Source organism: Kwoniella shandongensis, chromosome 2 (genome assembly GCF_008629635.2).
Source record: "Kwoniella shandongensis chromosome 2, complete sequence".
NCBI classification, from domain to species: domain Eukaryota; kingdom Fungi; phylum Basidiomycota; class Tremellomycetes; order Tremellales; family Cryptococcaceae; genus Kwoniella; species Kwoniella shandongensis.
This window is the reverse complement of record NC_089288.1, coordinates 315,603-333,363: the sequence shown is the minus strand read 5'-3', so window position 1 is coordinate 333,363 and position 17,761 is coordinate 315,603. Positions and strand designations below refer to the sequence as shown.

At 49.1% G+C, this 17,761-nt stretch overlaps 5 protein-coding genes across 5 annotated transcripts; 1 reads left to right on the top strand and 4 right to left on the bottom strand.

Annotated features, from left to right (window-relative positions):
* Positions 1-49: 49 nt before the first annotated feature.
* Positions 50-2,814, bottom strand: CI109_100811 (uncharacterized protein; the record flags this gene model as incomplete). Its single annotated transcript, XM_032008020.1, has 4 exons — positions 50-1,854; positions 1,945-2,114; positions 2,166-2,200; positions 2,509-2,814. The coding sequence occupies 4 exons, from the start codon at positions 2,812-2,814 to the stop codon at positions 50-52; spliced, it is 2,316 nt and encodes a 771-aa protein (XP_031857675.1).
* Positions 2,815-3,180: 366 nt separating this feature from the next.
* On the bottom strand, positions 3,181-4,325 carry CI109_100810 (uncharacterized protein; the record flags this gene model as incomplete). Its single annotated transcript, XM_032008019.1, has 2 exons — positions 3,181-4,026; positions 4,092-4,325. 2 exons carry the CDS (start codon positions 4,323-4,325, stop codon positions 3,181-3,183), a joined length of 1,080 nt encoding a protein of 359 aa, XP_031857674.1.
* A 1,649-nt stretch (positions 4,326-5,974) lies between these two features.
* Positions 5,975-8,292, bottom strand: CI109_100809 (uncharacterized protein; the record flags this gene model as incomplete). The annotated part of the gene is made up of 10 exons (XM_065966846.1): positions 5,975-6,139; positions 6,206-6,381; positions 6,458-6,578; positions 6,639-6,759; positions 6,847-6,999; positions 7,197-7,325; positions 7,607-7,640; positions 7,796-7,841; positions 7,962-8,040; positions 8,216-8,292. 10 exons carry the CDS (start codon positions 8,290-8,292, stop codon positions 5,975-5,977), a joined length of 1,101 nt encoding a protein of 366 aa, XP_065822918.1.
* A 392-nt stretch (positions 8,293-8,684) lies between these two features.
* Positions 8,685-10,500, bottom strand: CI109_100808 (uncharacterized protein; the record flags this gene model as incomplete). Its single annotated transcript, XM_032008017.1, has 5 exons — positions 8,685-8,759; positions 8,824-8,841; positions 8,909-9,150; positions 9,250-9,622; positions 9,718-10,500. The coding sequence occupies 5 exons, from the start codon at positions 10,498-10,500 to the stop codon at positions 8,685-8,687; spliced, it is 1,491 nt and encodes a 496-aa protein (XP_031857672.1).
* Positions 10,501-11,365: 865 nt separating this feature from the next.
* CI109_100807 (asparagine synthase (glutamine-hydrolyzing)) lies at positions 11,366-13,618 on the top strand (the record flags this gene model as incomplete). Its single annotated transcript, XM_032008016.1, has 7 exons — positions 11,366-11,534; positions 11,698-11,849; positions 11,916-12,438; positions 12,506-12,805; positions 12,867-12,969; positions 13,027-13,296; positions 13,363-13,618. The coding sequence occupies 7 exons, from the start codon at positions 11,366-11,368 to the stop codon at positions 13,616-13,618; spliced, it is 1,773 nt and encodes a 590-aa protein (XP_031857671.1).
* Positions 13,619-17,761: the final 4,143 nt, after the last annotated feature.

Below are 17,761 nucleotides of genomic sequence, written 5' to 3'. Positions count from 1 at the left end.
ACGATATCCGACTTGATCAAAGTAGCTTGTCTATCCGCCCGTCCTCTAGCTAGAACCCGTCCCAACCCCATATTTTCCTACCTAACAAATGTCCACAGCCCGCTCTATGTATCCCGCCCATACCTCCTCTTCCGTCAACTTTCTCTCCTTCTGCACCTTTCCTCTGAGGTCCTTCACAATCCGGTACTGTACAGAACACACAGGGTGCTTTCACACCTCTCTCTTGATCTGCGAAGAGTTGCGCATCTCCAATAGCTTGTCTATACGGATCCAAATATGTTCTATTATCATCGAGATCGAGATCAATTTCGATCAATCCTGCCGTGAGGTTGTATGGACCTGGTCTATCGTCTATTGGGAGTTGTTCGTCAGGTCGTGGGAATCGGTATAATCGAATATCCGTAGGAGGTCGTGCTTTCCCTGCAAGTCCAGCACTTGTCGAACTGGTAGCACTCGACGAAGATTTCGCTTTTCCCTTCGAGCCTGCTCCGCCTGTTGAATGTTTCGCATGATGATTCCCACCACCTCCTGAACCTGATCCAGATGCGGTCGCATTTCCACCGTTCTTCATCTCTTGTACTCTCCATTCGTCCGCCTTTCTTCTCGCTCTCTCATACTTGTCCGCGATATGCGTTGCCCATCCTAACACCTTGCCTAGCCCTTCTCTCCAACCTGCATGAAACTCCTCTTCCCACTCTGCCACTTTTGTCGAAGACAACGTATGTGCTTCTCCACCGATCGAGATCGACTTAAGAGTCGGTAATGGCGGTAAGACAAGATACAACTTATCCGGCGGGGGAACAAATACGCTCGGTACGTTCATCCCCGCCAAGGCTGACGCATTCGCTGCTGTGGCACCTGCACCGAATCGTCGAGCCGGCCGATCTCTGAGAGAAAAGTTCGCTTGGGCGGCAGATCGATGTCCTCTTCTACTTCTCGCCAATTCAATATTCCTCTGCAATTCTTCTCGCCTTTCTCTCTCAGCGATCTCAGCGGCACTTTCGACATCTTGCTGCTGTTCTTCTTCTCCACCGCCATTTTGTCTAGCTGCATGACTTTGAGCTCTTCGTCGCGCCGCTTCAGCCTCCGCTAATCTTGTCCTCTCTTGCAATTCCCACGCGGCAATCTGTCTTTCTCTCTCTTTCCCCTTGGCCAAACCCGCAGAAACTAACAATCCTCCCAAATCATGACACAGTTCCGGTCCCTTCTCTCGAGCGCTGAAACCAAACAAATTCACACGATCAAGCACAAGATGTTCGAGTCGAGTATACGTACGTAACAACGTTGACAAGGTCGTGTCGATCCGAACGTTCGTTGTTGATATATCGAGATATCTCAAAGAGGGGAAAAGCACATCTCCTATCCTTGGAGTCGATATCAGTACTCTTGCAAGGTCTCGCGAGGGGACTCTCATTCTGAGATGGGTAAGATGTTCAGCTACAGGCGAAGCTCCGAATTTCGCCAGACATTGAATATCGAAGAACACGATTGGTTGAGCGAAGGTCTTTGGTTTTGTGATTCCCATCTTCTCGTTCAAATATGGATTACCGAACGGTCCATGACCCGTATAGTGTTTCTTGGAATTGTCAAGCGGATGACCTTCCGAAGATGAGGAGATGGAAGTAGGCGGCGTGGATCGACCGGATTGCTCGTCGCTGTCGGACGTCGCGACATCGGTATTGGCGACGCTCAAGTCGGCGAATGAGTTGGAAAGCGAGGCGGCGGTTGAGCTCGGCGCGGTCGGGGGGGCAGTAGTACGAGGTGGGAGATCTTGGACGATGCTGAGATGGGTGAACGAAGGTGTAGATGGCCAGTTGCGGTAGATGCTTTCGATTGCAGTATCGAAATATGACCCTGCGATTGGCAGAAGAGAGTCAGTGACCGTTGCGTCAACACGACAGTCAACCGACAAGATGTCGTGTTGAAGAGGAAGACCCGACTCACCCGCTAAGAACTGATAGTACGAAGCCTGTTCGACATACGGTCGAAAGCGCAACTCCATCCTCTCCATATCCTCTCGAGGATCCATGAACATCTCTTCGAGGTGATCAGGCGCGAAATTCGTACCGATGTTGAGCATGAGCGTGTTGATATGATTGAGGCATCGCATAACACTGGGGATCTGGGTCAGTCGGAGTCACCTGGAAGGGGGGAAGAGTGCTCACTTGTTCAAGATGTCGGCGTCGGCTCGCCATGATTGCTGGAGGGGTAGACGTTAGCGCGCTGTTCGGGAAGAGCACTGATGTGTCATAGATGGCAATGAACCCGATAGCAGCTTCTCGTGTCTCGTCAAATCTCCAACATGACAGGCCCATCTGTCCCCCATTCTGGATATCTCCTAGTTCTGGATACCAGAGCAGCCATTACGTGCCGCAGAGTCAAAGCTCCTTGCAGATCCCTCTTGATGGGATTACTGCAACACACCCCAAGCATAGGCTACTCGGGCCCAAGCGAAGCGCATCACAACCCGGAAGGGAGCAAAGCGGACCCCAAAAGAATTTCACTTACCAGCGTAAAACTCGCAACACCGTCTCTCATCCCTTCATCCTCTTTCAATTTCCGCCATAACGGTATCAACTGTTCTTTCCTATAAACCACCAAATGTGTCCAGAGATGTTTTGAAGCGAAAGGATGTTGGGGGAATACACGGAGGAGGGCGAGAGTCGTTCGTTGTAATGATTGAGGAGGGACGAGGGAGAGAAGATGGTCGATCAGTTCGGGAGGAAGAGTGAGGATCGGTGGAGTGGGAGCGATAGCGTCGACATTGCCGGCGGTGGCGCCGTGACTATTGGGATAGGCGACGGAGGAGGTCATGTTGCTGTTGTCTGGACCTCCTTGTGTATGTACAAGTCTCAAGAGCGGAGATATATGTCTATAAAGGTGATAATGTCAAAAGGTGGGATCTACTCCACCGGCTAAAGTCTGCGAGCGAGTTGCAAGTTGAGTGGCGAATCGCGAACCGGTCATTCCCCGCTCACTACCACATCGCTACTTCTGCTTCTGATGCTCCTTGCTGCCACTGTGTTGGTGCAAAACATCATGTCATGTCATAAAAGATCGTACGCGCACCATAAGTGGTTATGCGAGTGTATAATATAAAATGCGAGGTTATCTGATCTACCAAACAAGACTGTATATCTAGCTAAGCTAGCCAAGTCGAGCCCATCTAGAGCTATAATGCTAAAAACCCCCTTCTTCCACCCTTGGTAATCTCCCTCTTTGTTCTTTCCCAGCCACGATCGCAGACGACGTTCTGGTGAAACCCAACAATCCGACGTCTTCCGTGAGGATCTCCGGGATATTGGTGAATGTATCGTTGTTCGCTCCGTCCGGACTGGAGATGGAACAATCCGCTTCACTCTCCATATCTGTCGAACAGAGCGAGACGAGTGAAGGAGTGTCGACTTCGATCTCTTCTTCGTCATTCTCGGTCTGACAACGCTGGAAAGAACCGATGTTGAGCGAACCGAAAACTTCGCCTCTCTCCACAACTTCGTCTTCATCTTCGTTATCCCTCTGTCGTTGCTCTTGATCCTCCACTTCGACATCGTCACATCCAACACTTTTCAGTAGTTGAATAAGTGTCGCTGAGATACTTCGGTATCCCTCAAATTCCGGATGTCTATCTCCATCTTCACCACTCATCCCTCCTATAGGACACATTCTGGCAAACATCATCCTTCTTCTCTCCATACACTCTTCCCACTCTTTATCCTGGTGATCTTCATCCCCATCTTCTTCTCCATCTTCAGAATTGGTCTCCGTCGAAGGAGGGGTGTGCAGTCCGTCCGTGTTCGATCCGTCGAAAGAATATCCTCCATCGGCGAACAAAGATGGTTGAGAGCTGGAGATGACATCGGCGTGTTCCTCTCCGTCATCTTCATCTGAATCTCCGAGGAAACATTCTCTCGCAACGGAGAGACATCTCGAGCCTCGTTCTGGCAGAACACAAGCTCGCTCGGCCGTGCTGGGCGGTTCGAGGGGTGTGCGATCATACTCCTCATGCGAGTAGGTGTCGTGAAAGGACTGATGACACATACACACACGTTGATCAGTTTGTTGTCCTGATCACGAGATCAAGCTTAGCTCACAGTAACAGCACACCCGTTCATCTCTTGCCATCTGACGGATTTGGTTCTCTTCCAACCTCCATCGCTTGAACTACAATGAGAAGAGAAGGAAGTCGACCTAGACGAGCTCGGTTTGGGTTGTGAGTCTTCCATCTCGAACGGTGAGATATCTCGACATCGGGTGGGGGAAAGACAGGATCGTAGGCGTTTGGAGGAGGAAGAGGTGTTGATAGTGGAAGTTGATTCGAATGACATGTTGGTTGGTTGGTTTGGTTAATTGGTAATGCTGTTGCGGGTTCGTTGTGTGTTGTATTGCTTTGGTTGTTGAAATGGGTTTTTGTTACAGTGGGAGATCGTCTATCCAAGACGGTGTGTCGAATAACTCGACAGAGGGTTACTGTTCGATGTTCATGATGGAGGTGTGATGGCGATGTTCAACAGAAGTGGATACAGGGGAAGTGATGATTGGCTACAAGCTGTGTTGGTGTTGGAGCCAAGTGTATTTGGGTCACGCTATTGACATCATCACCATCAGCATTGTTGCACAGACGAACAAACACCAAAACGATCAACGGTAAGATCACTCACATTGGTCTACTGCCACGCCAACAACACGGGTGTGGAAATATACAGTGAGACGGGAACGACGTATAACCGTTGTTTATCGGGATAAGTCGGTTGTGGTGATCTATCTAAAGATGTGTTGCGTATACCACGGGACGGATCGTCGTGTCGTGTCGCGCCGCGGACGATAGTGGCGATAAATACGAAAGGGAATCGTCAACTGTGATGGCGAAACCGATTGAATGATGCTCCAATAGATACAAGAGGGACTACGAAGGTGATCTTGCAATAAGAGGGTAAGAAAGGAGATTGGATAATCAATCGCACAGGGGATGTTGTCCCTTTCGAAACTAGATTGTTTGATTTGATTTTCGACCGTTTTCTTCGTTGCCTCGCAATTGAATGCTATTCGTTCGTTCTTTCCGAATGGATCACAAGTAGCTCGTGCTTTGTCCCGTATGATCGACGAGCGAATCAAAGTAGGCGATGCGTTGTGTGAAGAAGAACCGTGCTTTGCTTTGTGTGTGTGTGTGTGTGTGTGTTTGATGATTCACGGCGAAAAGTGATCTGCGCTCTTTACTCCTTTACGAAACAACGAGGTAATTTTCTTTCCAACTTCTGTTGTTCTGTCGTTGTCTTGTCGACGTATGTGTATAACGGACTCAATCACCCGTAGGCGCCCCTTTGAGAGGAATGAGAATGAATTGTCTATTGAAGTCTATGTATGCAGAATGATCAAACAGAGAGAAGAGAGATACACCTAAATGGATAAGTGCAGGGGGGTTAGGGCGAGTTTCGTCAGAGCTGGTTGGTTGGTCTATGCTTTGCGCTTTGGTGGTGAACTCTGTACGGTGCAGTTTTCTATTTTAATTCTACGGCCAAGGCAGGCGGAGCAAGCACAGGCTTACAGTACTCGAGTACACTAAGTTATACTGTACAAAGGTACATTACCACTTTGGGTAATCAACTATAACAGTCCCGTGCAAAAGGAAAACATTACAAAGTTACAAAGAATTGGGAATCACAAGTTTCGCGCTACTTCAATTCGCCGTTGTGGCGTTCCGTTCTTCCCCCCCCCCCCTCTCCTCCCTCCTCCGCATTCTCCTCCCGCTTGCATTGTTTGGTTCCTTGCTCATCCGGGAGGAAAGGAGAATGCATCTCCGAGGGCGTGAGCATTTGAAACGACGCTATGCTATCTTGAAGAACTGCTTAGTCGCTCGTGCCGTGGCTGAGTGTAAACAAGGACGACTTGACCCAAGCTCAATGCGCTGATTCCGTAGCGGAAGGTATACACAGGTGTTACATCTTCGTATGGAATGGTCCCGTGTCCGTCATTACTACTACTGCCTCTCCATAGCCTCCTTGACTCTCAAGCAACATTCTAACAGCTGCAACTCCTCATCACCACCCTCACACAATCCCTTGTCACACTCTGCGATAGCCATCGCTGCGATGCTCTTCTGTATAGCCGGTATCGTGGGAAGCGGTATCAACGCGTCGTGGATCTAAACGGAAATGGAGTTAGCCATGAAACACATATTACAAATCACGTATGACGCCGTCGCACTGACCTGCTCGAGGACCTGACCCGCGCTCCAACCTTCTCTACCCACACGCTTGACAGCCGTTCGAACGCCTTCGAATCCACTGCTGAGTGAGAGGTCGACTCCTGATTCCCTGTCAACACCCATAACACTGAGCAGATGTGTGATCAGGTCATCAGGCACCACTCCCGATATCTCGTGTACTGATCGGGCCGGACATAATCAGCTTCAGTTCGGGCGCAAGCTTCGTCTTTGTTCATAACGGAGCTTCGTACTCACTGGAGATCGATGAGATGGGCGTAGGTGGCTCTGTGGCGCTATGTAATCTTTGGGCGGTTTGCAAGTATGTGATTGCTTTTCTCAGATCTCCTCCTGCCAGCTCCAGAATTAAAGGCAGGACCTATCACATCGGACATCAGCTTCATCCTTCTTACCCACTGCGCGAGATGTTCTCACTCACCCCGTCCTCGGCGTCGACACCTTCTGCTTTTGCAATCATCTCTATCCTAGCTTGAGTACTACCTTGAGCCAACGGTCTGAATCGGAACTTGCTACATCGTGAAGCGAGGGGCTCAATAATTCTGCGTGCGACACATGATCAGTACATCGCAGACAAGCGACTGTCGGACATATGCTAAGGGATCTCGCTTTGCAGACGCATGACTCACCTCGTCACATAGTTACAAACCAGACAGAACCGCGTTATTCGCGAATAAGTCTCCATAATTCGTCGTAAAGCAGATTGTGCATCTTGGGTCATAGAATCGGCCTCATCGAGGATGATCAATTTGTAAGGCGGGCAGGGATATGTCTTCCCATCGCTGCGGGAAATTATGGTTCAAGTCAGCTTCATTCAAGACTATTATGCAATTGACTTCATCGGGCTGAAGATAGACTGGCGAACGTGCGTCGAGGATAAGAGGTCAAATGGTCTTGTTACCGAACCACGAGACAGATGTTTTACGCCTTGAGGGAACCGCTGGAATACACTGGCAAACCCTCCGATCCTGTAACTCACGAAGATACACCTCCTGCACCATGTCTCGGCGTCTCTCTCGCAAAGGTCTTGATCTTTTCTCTCACAACTGAAATACCTCTCTCATCCGAAGCGTTGAGCTCGAGTACTCTGGACTTGAACAGATCGGGACTGGTGTGATGATGCGTGCAGCACGAGGTAGGTGTGAATAAAGGAGCGGCGACGATGGGGAGACAAGGTGGGGAAGATGGCAAGATGGCGTGTACCACGAGACCGGTGGAAGGCGTATGGAGCGGTCGTAAACGCGGCGATATAGGTAGGTGGGGAAGATGGCACGTTTGACGTATCGTGAAAGCGAACGAGGAGGGAGATAGGGAGTGGAGAAAGGTGAGGGAGGAGGCTGTCAGCAACTAAAGCATAACCAACCGAGAGAACGCAGAACGCAGACTCACCCGAAGAGTTGTCGAGCAAGAGCGAGGATTGTGCCTTTGCAACTGTCAGCACACTATCACAACAGTATTCCTCTTCTCCGACCTCCCCGTCTCGAGATCCCCGACGCCGACAATATTCCCTTCTCGTTCCTCATTGCCGCGGTTCCTCGATTGACTGACCACGCCATAGCCGCCGAAATAACTACTCACTAGTCTTTCCGGTACCTGGAGGTCCGTAGAACAGCATATGCGGTAACTGCTCGTTTACCGCTATCAGCTCAATACAATACAACTGACCCCTCTCCCTCTTTCGACTACGCCGAATCGTTCGGTCGAAACAGCGGAGGAAATGACAGAGATAGGTTCAACTACGTACATTTGTGGAAAGTAGTGATTTTCGTAAGACTGCAACTGTATGTTCCTGCGACGAGACGTCGTCGATAGTCTTTGGTCGGCTACGAGGAGTGGGAAACGAATGTCAGTATAGTCCCCATTGGAAATGACACTCTATCCATATCCGGGGCGTGAACGCAGGATGAGACAGTATCCTAGCTTCATTATGGACAGAATGGTCGGATAGATAGAAAGAGATTCAAGGAGGAGGCTAGACAGATAACGTAGGGGACGTACTATTTCTCAACCCATGGTTGTAATCTAGGATCGGTGGTCATCGCCCCGGCAGCAGGACGAGGTGCGAAAGCTGCCATCTCTACTTGATACGCTTGGTTTTGATCAAGAATGAGAGGGACAATGATGTTGGCGAGTTCTAAATGCGACGAGAGGAGGAGAGCGATAGTGAATCTGATTTAGTGATAACGGCGATTCCAAGTCGGAGGAAAGTGAAATCGAACATGAAATGTCAGACGCGACCTGACGATCTATTTCAATCGTGGCGCGTTATGTCATCTAACTTATCCTCCATCACTACTATCATATTGCTCTGCTCTAGATGCAAAATCACAGACCGACTTATACATTCAACAGAGCTATTGAACAACCATGACATTCCGATAGATAAGAAGACATCTCACAACATAACAAACTGTACTTTAAACAACTATGATAGAACCGATGGCACGACAGACCGAAATACAGATCCTTAACGGAACTCGAAAGTACTGCTGCTCTTGGCAGGAACATGGGTAAGAAACAGCTCTTGGAAAGGTTCTTGGTTCTGCAAAGATTAAAGGCGATTAGCGGTGTCTTCGGCATGAGGTATAAGGTCTGCGAGCACTCACCAGGGAATGGAAGTAGTACTAAATGCGGAAAATCGCATAGAGATGTTAGTCACCAGACGGACATGACAAATTACAACAGACTTACACCCCGCATAGTGGCCTCCCCTCTGACGCCTTCTTTCGCGCCCAGCTTGCCCGAACTCTCCCTGCGCTTCGCACCCTCTGGTCGGGTAACGTTCCTCGGGTCAGTGCTTGACGTGCGACGGGAGAATGCTGGCGAAGTAGGGGTGAGTGGTGTTTTCGGAACGGTTGGAGAGCTAGGTGTGGATGGTGGTTCGTTCGACACGGCAACTGTTGGTGAAAGGTCCACCATTGCGAAGTAAAAGCCTATATCGGTGTGTCAGCGGCAAGTGTGCAATCATCATCGCTCGCTCCAACAGTACTCCCGCTTCGGTGTGTGCTTGAATTATGAATCCTCAAACTCACCTGCAAAACTGGCTCCAGAGATGTCTCTGACCTTGTGATCCGGGACCAGAAACCTCTCTTTGATCCTTAAAAACACGAAGTCTCTCTCTTTCCCTTTCCCCATCTCTCCCCTGGATCGATCCGGCACCGGATCTCTGAAGAACAATTCCGGTCTGACCATATCTTGTCTCGTGGCGGGTCTTCGGAATTGCTCGAACCTGCCCCAATGTCGCATATCATCGTGTTCCGTGGCGCCAAATCGCGATCCAGTGATGAAGCCGTATTTGGGACCGATGATCTCGCCCGTGAAGAATGTGGTGAGATGGGGATGGGAATCGGTGAGGTGGGAGATGGATAGGTAGCCTGATAGGGTGGATTCGGCGAAGTTGACATCCTGTGACGGAATGAAAACAAAGGAGGTTACGAATGTCAGCTTAATTTTAGATTGTGTACGGTCTGCACGTATCGGCTACTGAAAGAAGTACCCACCAGGAGCTGCACTTCCACTTCATATGCACTTCTCCCACTCGTCTGAGTTCCCTTGAACACACTCCCTGGATATAGCGCTCCTCTCCCTACGTTAGGCACCCGGCTCTTCGTCACGTCCAACAGGGGATTGGGCGGTCGTTCCACCTCGTCTTTACTCGCACTAGTGGGCGCAGGCGAAGGGGTAGATTCGCGTCCCCGATCAGTCAGAGGAGAGGGGAGTTGCTGCTTGTTTGATGATCCTGCGGTGCCACTGTGTGTTGCAGTTGTCGTAATTGTCTTCCAAGGTTGAGGGTGTTGAGCTGGAAGGGAGTGCGAAAGGATAGTCTGAGATGGGGAAGGTGTATCGATGTCCCGAGTTGGTGATGAGATGTCCATCGGCCGAGGCGCCTCCGTCGTTGAAGAATCGGTATCATCTGTTCCCGACTCGATAGTACTGCCCCTTCTCTCATTTTCTCCTGATACTGAGACGCCCCTTAACCCAAGGCCTAATCCAAGACCTATGCCAGCTGTAGATCTAGCAGGTGCAGATTGGCCATCGCTTTGAGCCTCGTTCTCCTGATCTTGCCTAAGGGACGTGGTTCTTTCCCTCGCATCTAATGTCGCTACACACCTCCCGCATATCCTCTCGATCGGATCGTTTAAGACGACAATACATTCGTTCGAGGACGTGCTTGTCGAGCTTGAGAAATTGCCAAGACCGCAGATGGAGCATTTGATGATGCCCATCTGGGCAGGATGGGGAGGCTCGGGTGGAGGAGCGGAAGGCGTCGATTCGGTCGGCATCGTGACAGTTGGGCGTGAGCGGACACTTTGTCGATTGTGATGAAGATAGGCGTATTTATGACAACAACGACCCGGCTGATACGTTGCAACGCGTGTAAACTCGTCTCAGTCGTATAGTCGAATGAACGGGTCTTATGTGCGATGTAGAATTGTATGGATGATTCTTGTCTGAGATGAGCTTGGTATGACTTGTGCTACGACCATGTGCGAGACTAGGCGAGGTACGATGGAAGCAGTTGCGACGTCAGTTGAGTGAGTGAGTGAGTAACAGCCTAAGTGCGGCTACTGTACGGTGGAGTGATTATGCTGAGATGATGCGATTGCTAGATGTGGCAGGTGGCAAATGGTCTGTCATTACGTTATGTAGATCACCTTCCGAGCGATCACCATATATATTGGTGCTTCCTGCTACATGCTTGCGACAAACACCTTGCCGACATGCATTGCTCATCCTCGATGGAAGTGTGATATCTCACGCATGACAGAAGCCCTCTTCCTTGTCAACGACTGTACTGTACCATTGATACCATACTCCATCCGCCTATTCGGGTAAACGAGGAACCGGAGTGATAGGAGATAAGTAAGCGAGCAGTCAAAATAATTACACGTCATTCAGATACGGAATTATCGAGTCAAGAAGTCCCGACAGCGGTCAGGGAGATCCGATAGACAACTCGAGTTGGGAGTGACACAAAAGTTGGGATGATTCTTGCGCTCACTGCATTCACTTTATACTCTATCATCTTAACAATCCAAAACCAAATCAAAGTATCTTAGGAGATACCGTCTAATTCGTCTTCCCATTTCAACGCACATCTTTTCGCAAATCCAGTAATCACTTGCAGCCTATCAGAACCATCTCACCATGTGTGGTATCTTCTGTTGCTACAACCGCCAAGGCGACCTCGCCTCTTATCGACCTAGAGCTATCGCTTGCTCCAAGAAGCAAAGACATAGGGGTCCTGATTGGTCTGGTTGTCACATGACCAAGGACACTGTCCTTGTTCATGAACGTTTGGCAATTGTCGGTGTCGGTGAGTTGGGTTTCCTCGTATCAAGTCATTCGTCGGCTTTGCCGAACGCGCTCTTCACGACTTTATCCTCACGTCCACGTTTGTGTTCTCGCCTATCGCGACCAAGCCCCGTCGAAGGACCAGTAGTAGAAGACAGGAGCTGACGTACAATTGCCATACTTAGACACCGGTGCTCAACCCCTCGTCAACGATGATGGTACTCTTGTCCTCGCCGTCAACGGTGAAATCTACAACCACGTCGCTTTGAGGAAGGGTCTCAAGAACAAGGATGCCGTCTTCAAGACTCACTCAGATTGCGAGGTTATCATGCACTTGGTAGGTCTTGCCACCCTGATCTACCTCACATATCTTATCCGCCACTAACGTATGTGCCCTTTGCAGTACAAGGAGCACGACACCGGACTCTGCAGCATGCTTGATGGAATGTTCTCGTTCGTTCTCGTCGACGACTCCGTTTCTCCTGCTCGACTCATTGCCGCTCGAGACCCCATCGGTATCACCACTCTTTACATGGGATACCACTCCTCTTCACCCGACACCCTTTATTTCTCCTCCGAACTAAAAGCCATCCACGAGGAGTGCGACACCCTCCTTTCCTTCCCTCCTGGACACTTCTACGACTCTAACAAGAAGGGTCTTACTCGATATTTCCAACCCACATGGTGGGACTCCGACAAGGGCGTCGTTCCCCACAACCCTGTTGACCTCAAGCTTGTGCGAGAAACACTCGAGGCTGCTGTCAAGAAGAGGTTGATGTCCGAGGTTCCTTATGGTGTTTTGTTGTCTGGTGGTTTGGACAGTAGTTTGATTGCCTCCATCGCTGCTAGGGAGACAGACAAGCTTGCTGCTGAGCAAGAGAAGCTGAGAAAAGAGAGAAGATCTCATACCGATGGTGGTTGGGTCGGTAAGTGCGACTCAACTTGCCCAGTGGCGACATCCTGGCTGACCAATCGCGCTGTTTTTCCATCTAGGTGATGAACAACCCCTTGCATCTTGGCCTCAGCTTCACTCTTTCGCCATCGGTCTTCCTGGCGCTCCCGACCTTATTGCTGCCCGAAAAGCTGCCGACTTCCTCGGTACCGTTCACCACGAATATCACTTCACCGTTCAAGAAGGTCTCGATGCTATCCCCGAAGTCATCTATCACCTCGAGACCTACGATGTTACCACCGTCCGAGCCAGTACCCCTATGTACTTGTTGAGTAGAAAGATCAAGGCTATGGGTGTCAAGATGGTTCTCAGTGGAGAGGGTTCCGATGAGATCTTCGGTGGTGAGTGCAGTTGTGTGACAGCGGCAATTATGGCTTGAAAACTTACTTTAATCAATTTCAGGTTACCTCTACTTCCACGCCGCTCCCAACGCCAAGGACTTCCACGAGGAGCTCGTCAAGCGAGTCAAGAACCTCCACACCGCCGACTGTCTCCGAGCGAACAAGTGAGTGGTGTCAAGCTGTGACGTCGCCCATACAGTAGATTGACATAGTTGTAACAGGTCTACCATGGCTTGGGGTCTCGAAGCACGAGTTCCTTTCCTCGACAAGCAATTCCTTGAGGTCTCCATGAACATTGACGCCAAGTACAAGATGTTCTCGAAGGGTTCTCAACAAGAGACGGATGAGGATGGACGACCTAAGATGGAGAAGTATATCTTGAGAAAAGCCTTTGACTGTTCTCCCGACGGAAAGGCATACTTGCCCGACTCTATCTTGTGGAGACAGAAGGAGCAATTCTCAGACGGTGTCGGTTACTCTTGGATTGACGGGTACGTCATGCTTTTTCACTTGCATTATGTGATGGACTCGAAGCTGATATCATGTTTTTGATGCAGTATGAAGGACCACGCTGCCGCAGCAATCTCCGACGAGAAATTCGCCGAACGAGCTACTCGATGGTCTCTTGACACACCCGACACAAAGGAGGCTTACTGGATCCGAGAATTGTTCGAGCACCACTTCCCTACCGAGGCCGCTGCTAAGACTGCGGTCCGATGGATCCCTAAACAAGAATGGGGTGTCTCATCCGACCCTTCAGGTCGAGCGGTCAGTATCCATACTGCCGCGTACGAGGAGGGAAAGAAGGCTTAGAAGGAGTTGACATCTTTGGGTTAGAGTAGAGTGGTTTCCATCTGAAGTGGTACAGTAGACTAGGTCGATCATGCATGGTTACCATATCAGAGGTGTTAGCATCGTCTACTAAATACACAGTGCGCCCGTCTTGCAGACCAAAGTGACCGGGTGTTTGACGTGCATGGGCGTGTTTGGAAGATAGCACTCTTTGCGTGTCTGCTTATAACGGTCAACATCGAGTGGCAGCGGTCAAAATATGTGACGATACTGGCCTCTGTCGCCGTTTGTGCATTGTACGTCCTACAAGCTATATATTGAGTGAGAGCGGTTAATCATGTCGTCGAGGTTAGTGTCTTATCCGTAGATCCTCGTATAAGTGTCAATCAAACAGCAAGATTTGATACTTTCATGAAGGTCAAGGAGGCGAATCGCACTTTACAAGTGTGAATCGGAGAACATAGTGGCACCTCCTTGCCACGCTTGTCCCGGTGGACTTTCCGCTCTGCGGATTGTTCAATCAGTGGACTGGGATCGTCCCATATTCTGGCTAGACGTGATTGGTCAAGTCGTCCATGCTCAAGAGCAGCCATTGATCAGCGACGAGCGACGAGCGACGGATCCCTTGTTATCGTTTCCTCGAAACGCGAGATGTAACACTGCTCAGCGTAATTAGCGGAGTGCATCCTACCATTGCTCGTCGACCCCTTACCTCTATACGACAAGCAAACAACCCTTGACATCTTCTCCATCAGATGCGTCATTTGATGTCACATACCATTGACCGAAAATCCTTTACCTTGATGTGACAACATCCCATCCCTTGACATCATCCCCCTCAAACACCACTATGACGCTATACATCGTCGCCACCTTAGTGGGGTTCACCATTGATCACCAACCCTTTTTCCAATGTAGACAACGAGCCGTATCGTATGAACTATCTTTTGGACACCCCGCGTCCCTTTCTACTAATCTGAAATTGGGTACCCGGTTCTGTATCGTAATTGGGTTGATCACATCATCACGTCCTTTGACATGATCGTCGTCAACAAAAAATTACTGTACGTCATCGTCTCGCTAAATGGTATGTCGAGTGAAACTTTGCCAGCGTATACCACAAACGTTCGTGGGATATCCCTTGTCTGTGTGACAAGGCGCTGCCTGCTCGACGTCATCGCTACTCGGGCCTCCCTTGTCGGGGATCGTTGGGAATTGTGTCTTCGACATGATCGTCATTTTGAATGAGTCGTCGGCGCTGGATCCATTCGAGTATAGCGTTTCATGACAAGGTTTCCAATTGGCAGATCCGTTGTGTCGCTCTCGATCACTGTTATATGTATAGAGTTCGCTACGTCATGCTTTACATCCGTAAGAGGGTACAATCGCAGAGCTCTTCATCTCGCCAGGCGGGGAAAGAAGGCAATTTGATGTACCCTGTAGCAGCGAAGACGCGACGGGCAAGGGGAAATGTGGTCTTCGGATATCATTGTATTTCAATGTAATGAATCGAAGCCCGCTTTTGGTGGAGTCGTCCTCACGACGAGGACTAGCTATGCCCAGGAAAAGGTATAAGTAGATGTGATTCTGTGTTGCTTTCTCTCACGGATTCAGCAGAGTTCAACTCAAACAAGAAACATACAACAGCTTCACTATCCATACTTTACATCAAACTTAACAAACACAACCTAGTGTGAGTCATCCATCATAAGATATAGCCATTGCGCCTCAATCAAGTCATTGATGTCGCATGATTGATCACTGATGGTGGCAAGTTTGCTGTAGACGATACACCATACACCAACACACACACACATACAAGATGAACACAACCCATGACAGTGGCTCTAACCGTAGAGAAGGAAGGTCAGCTCAGCCTCGAAAAGCGAGAAAGTATGTGCCTGTTGCTTGCACCAATTGCAGAAGGAGCAAGCGGAAATGTGTTCGGTATGTAGTTGACCAAAGTTCACACCCATGAGAGAAGAGGGCAGCACTGACTTGAAAGGCAATATTTTCAGGAGCTCTGAGAATGAAGCATGTGTGGGATGCTTGGGAAGATCACAGGACTGTGTCTTTGAGCGAATGCACACGTAAGTCAAAACACTTACACAATCAGAACAGCAACATTTGGAGAACTATGATGTCTGATGAATCTGGCTTGTTCTCAGTGTTCCTTCTGATGAGGTTCAAAAACGTCTTTTCCAGGGAAGCACTGGCAACACTGGTGGGACAGGGACAACTGCATATGGAGTAGAGGTCTACAACGCTCAGAATTATGCTCCCACAGGTCTTGCTCCTGACTATTCACTGCCTCCACCAGGTGGTGGCTGGAGCTATGCTGATTATAGCTACAACCTCCACAACCAGGTCAATGGCTACACGGCCATGAACAACACCTCCTTTGTGCAAGGCAACACTTCCTTCAATCCAGGCGACCTCTCTTTCAACTCAGGCAACACCGCCTTTGCCACAGGCAGCACCTCCACTGGCCTAGACAACTCTTCCACTGCCTACCCTAATGGGCAGTCTCAACCTCAAACCTCAGCTGCTGACGGGACCCATCCTCAGCAGCCATTTACCTGGGGAGATGAACAGTGATTCAGGTTTGATATGGATGTAGTCGACCCTGATGGAGTGGGATTGAGACAGCGTCGCAGATGGATGTGCGGTGTATATGTCAGTAGTAGCAGTAAAGAGATGGAGGGTTAGTTATACTTTGTGATGAATGAGCAACAAGATTCCTTGTTTGATTTCAGGACCTTTGAAAGAGAAATTCCGTGCTCACTAGATGACCAGTCTGCATCATGACAATGAACAAAGACTCTACTTGCTAAGGGTGTGCTGTAAGGGGCTTCTATATAACATAAGAGAGGTTTGGAAAACCTCTGTTATATTTCAAACAAGAATCAGCAAGATATGTTCGCTCAACTAGACGCAACTTTTGATTGGTCAACATGTACCACAGACAGTACCAAAAACTCCAGGAACATATACATGGTCAATGCCATGACCATCCATACCACATACATCTCAAGACCTGTCAGATCTTGAGGCACTGAGCACTACTCTTGCTATTCTTGCCGTATTTGCAAAACATCATTCAACAAACCCATCTACTCCTCAGTCCAATTCTACAAAGTCACCAAAGTAGTAGGATGTTGCTTAACATGGATAGATGGATGAATGGCTGAATGGATGTCATCCTATTCCTCGCAAAGGCCTGTCAAAGGACTGACAGGGGTTGAACACAATCCATGGACTTGTAAATCATCTGTGGTTGGATGTCATGAATGACAACTACCAAGACCAACATCCTCGGGTATTTATAGCCAGAATCGGGAGGTTCAGCAGAATCCCGATTATCGTGACCTTTTATAGTGCGATGCGATGCTCGGATAGCGTAGTTGGCCACTGGCTAGGCAATGCGTTATTACATAATAATCGGGATTCTCGGGTCGAGTGTTCGATTCCTGCCAGGGGTGCAAGGTTTTCGACTTGACTTGGAAAAGGGGTGAGACCCTTTTCGGTTGGGATATACCATAAGTTGCAGGAGCAACTTCCCGTTGTGAGGTAGATCAGAGTGTCATGAATGACAACTACCAAGACCAACATCCTCGGGTATTTATAGCCAGAATCGGGAGGTTCAGCAGAATCCCGATTATCGTGACCTTTTATAGTGCGATGCGATGCTCGGATAGCGTAGTTGGCCACTGGCTAGGCAATGCGTTATTACATTGGAGGGGTTGTGCATCGAGGAGCAGAATTAGAAATCTGAAAGATTATAGGTATTTTACAATGAATTATGGTTATATAAAGTTGTTGAAAAACCTCTGTGTGGTACCCTTTGTTTGGGTTTTTACCCTGCTGCACTGCCAAGTGTAGTCACCTCTCTCTTTGCTCCTGCTAGCAACATCAGTGGTTTCATGTCCAGGGATCCATTTAGTTCTCTGGTTTCAGATCAGCCGCTGCACTGTGCTGGCACCGATCACATAAAGTGTTCCATTCTGTGGCTATAATGAATATGGCTACCAAACCTTCAGCACAGAATGTGGTATTTCAATGACAATGTCATTATTGACTGTGAAACCAAGGAGTTGAGAGCTGTCAAAGGGAACTATATGACATGGTCATGTTTGCTTGTCAAATGGTATAGACATATATGGT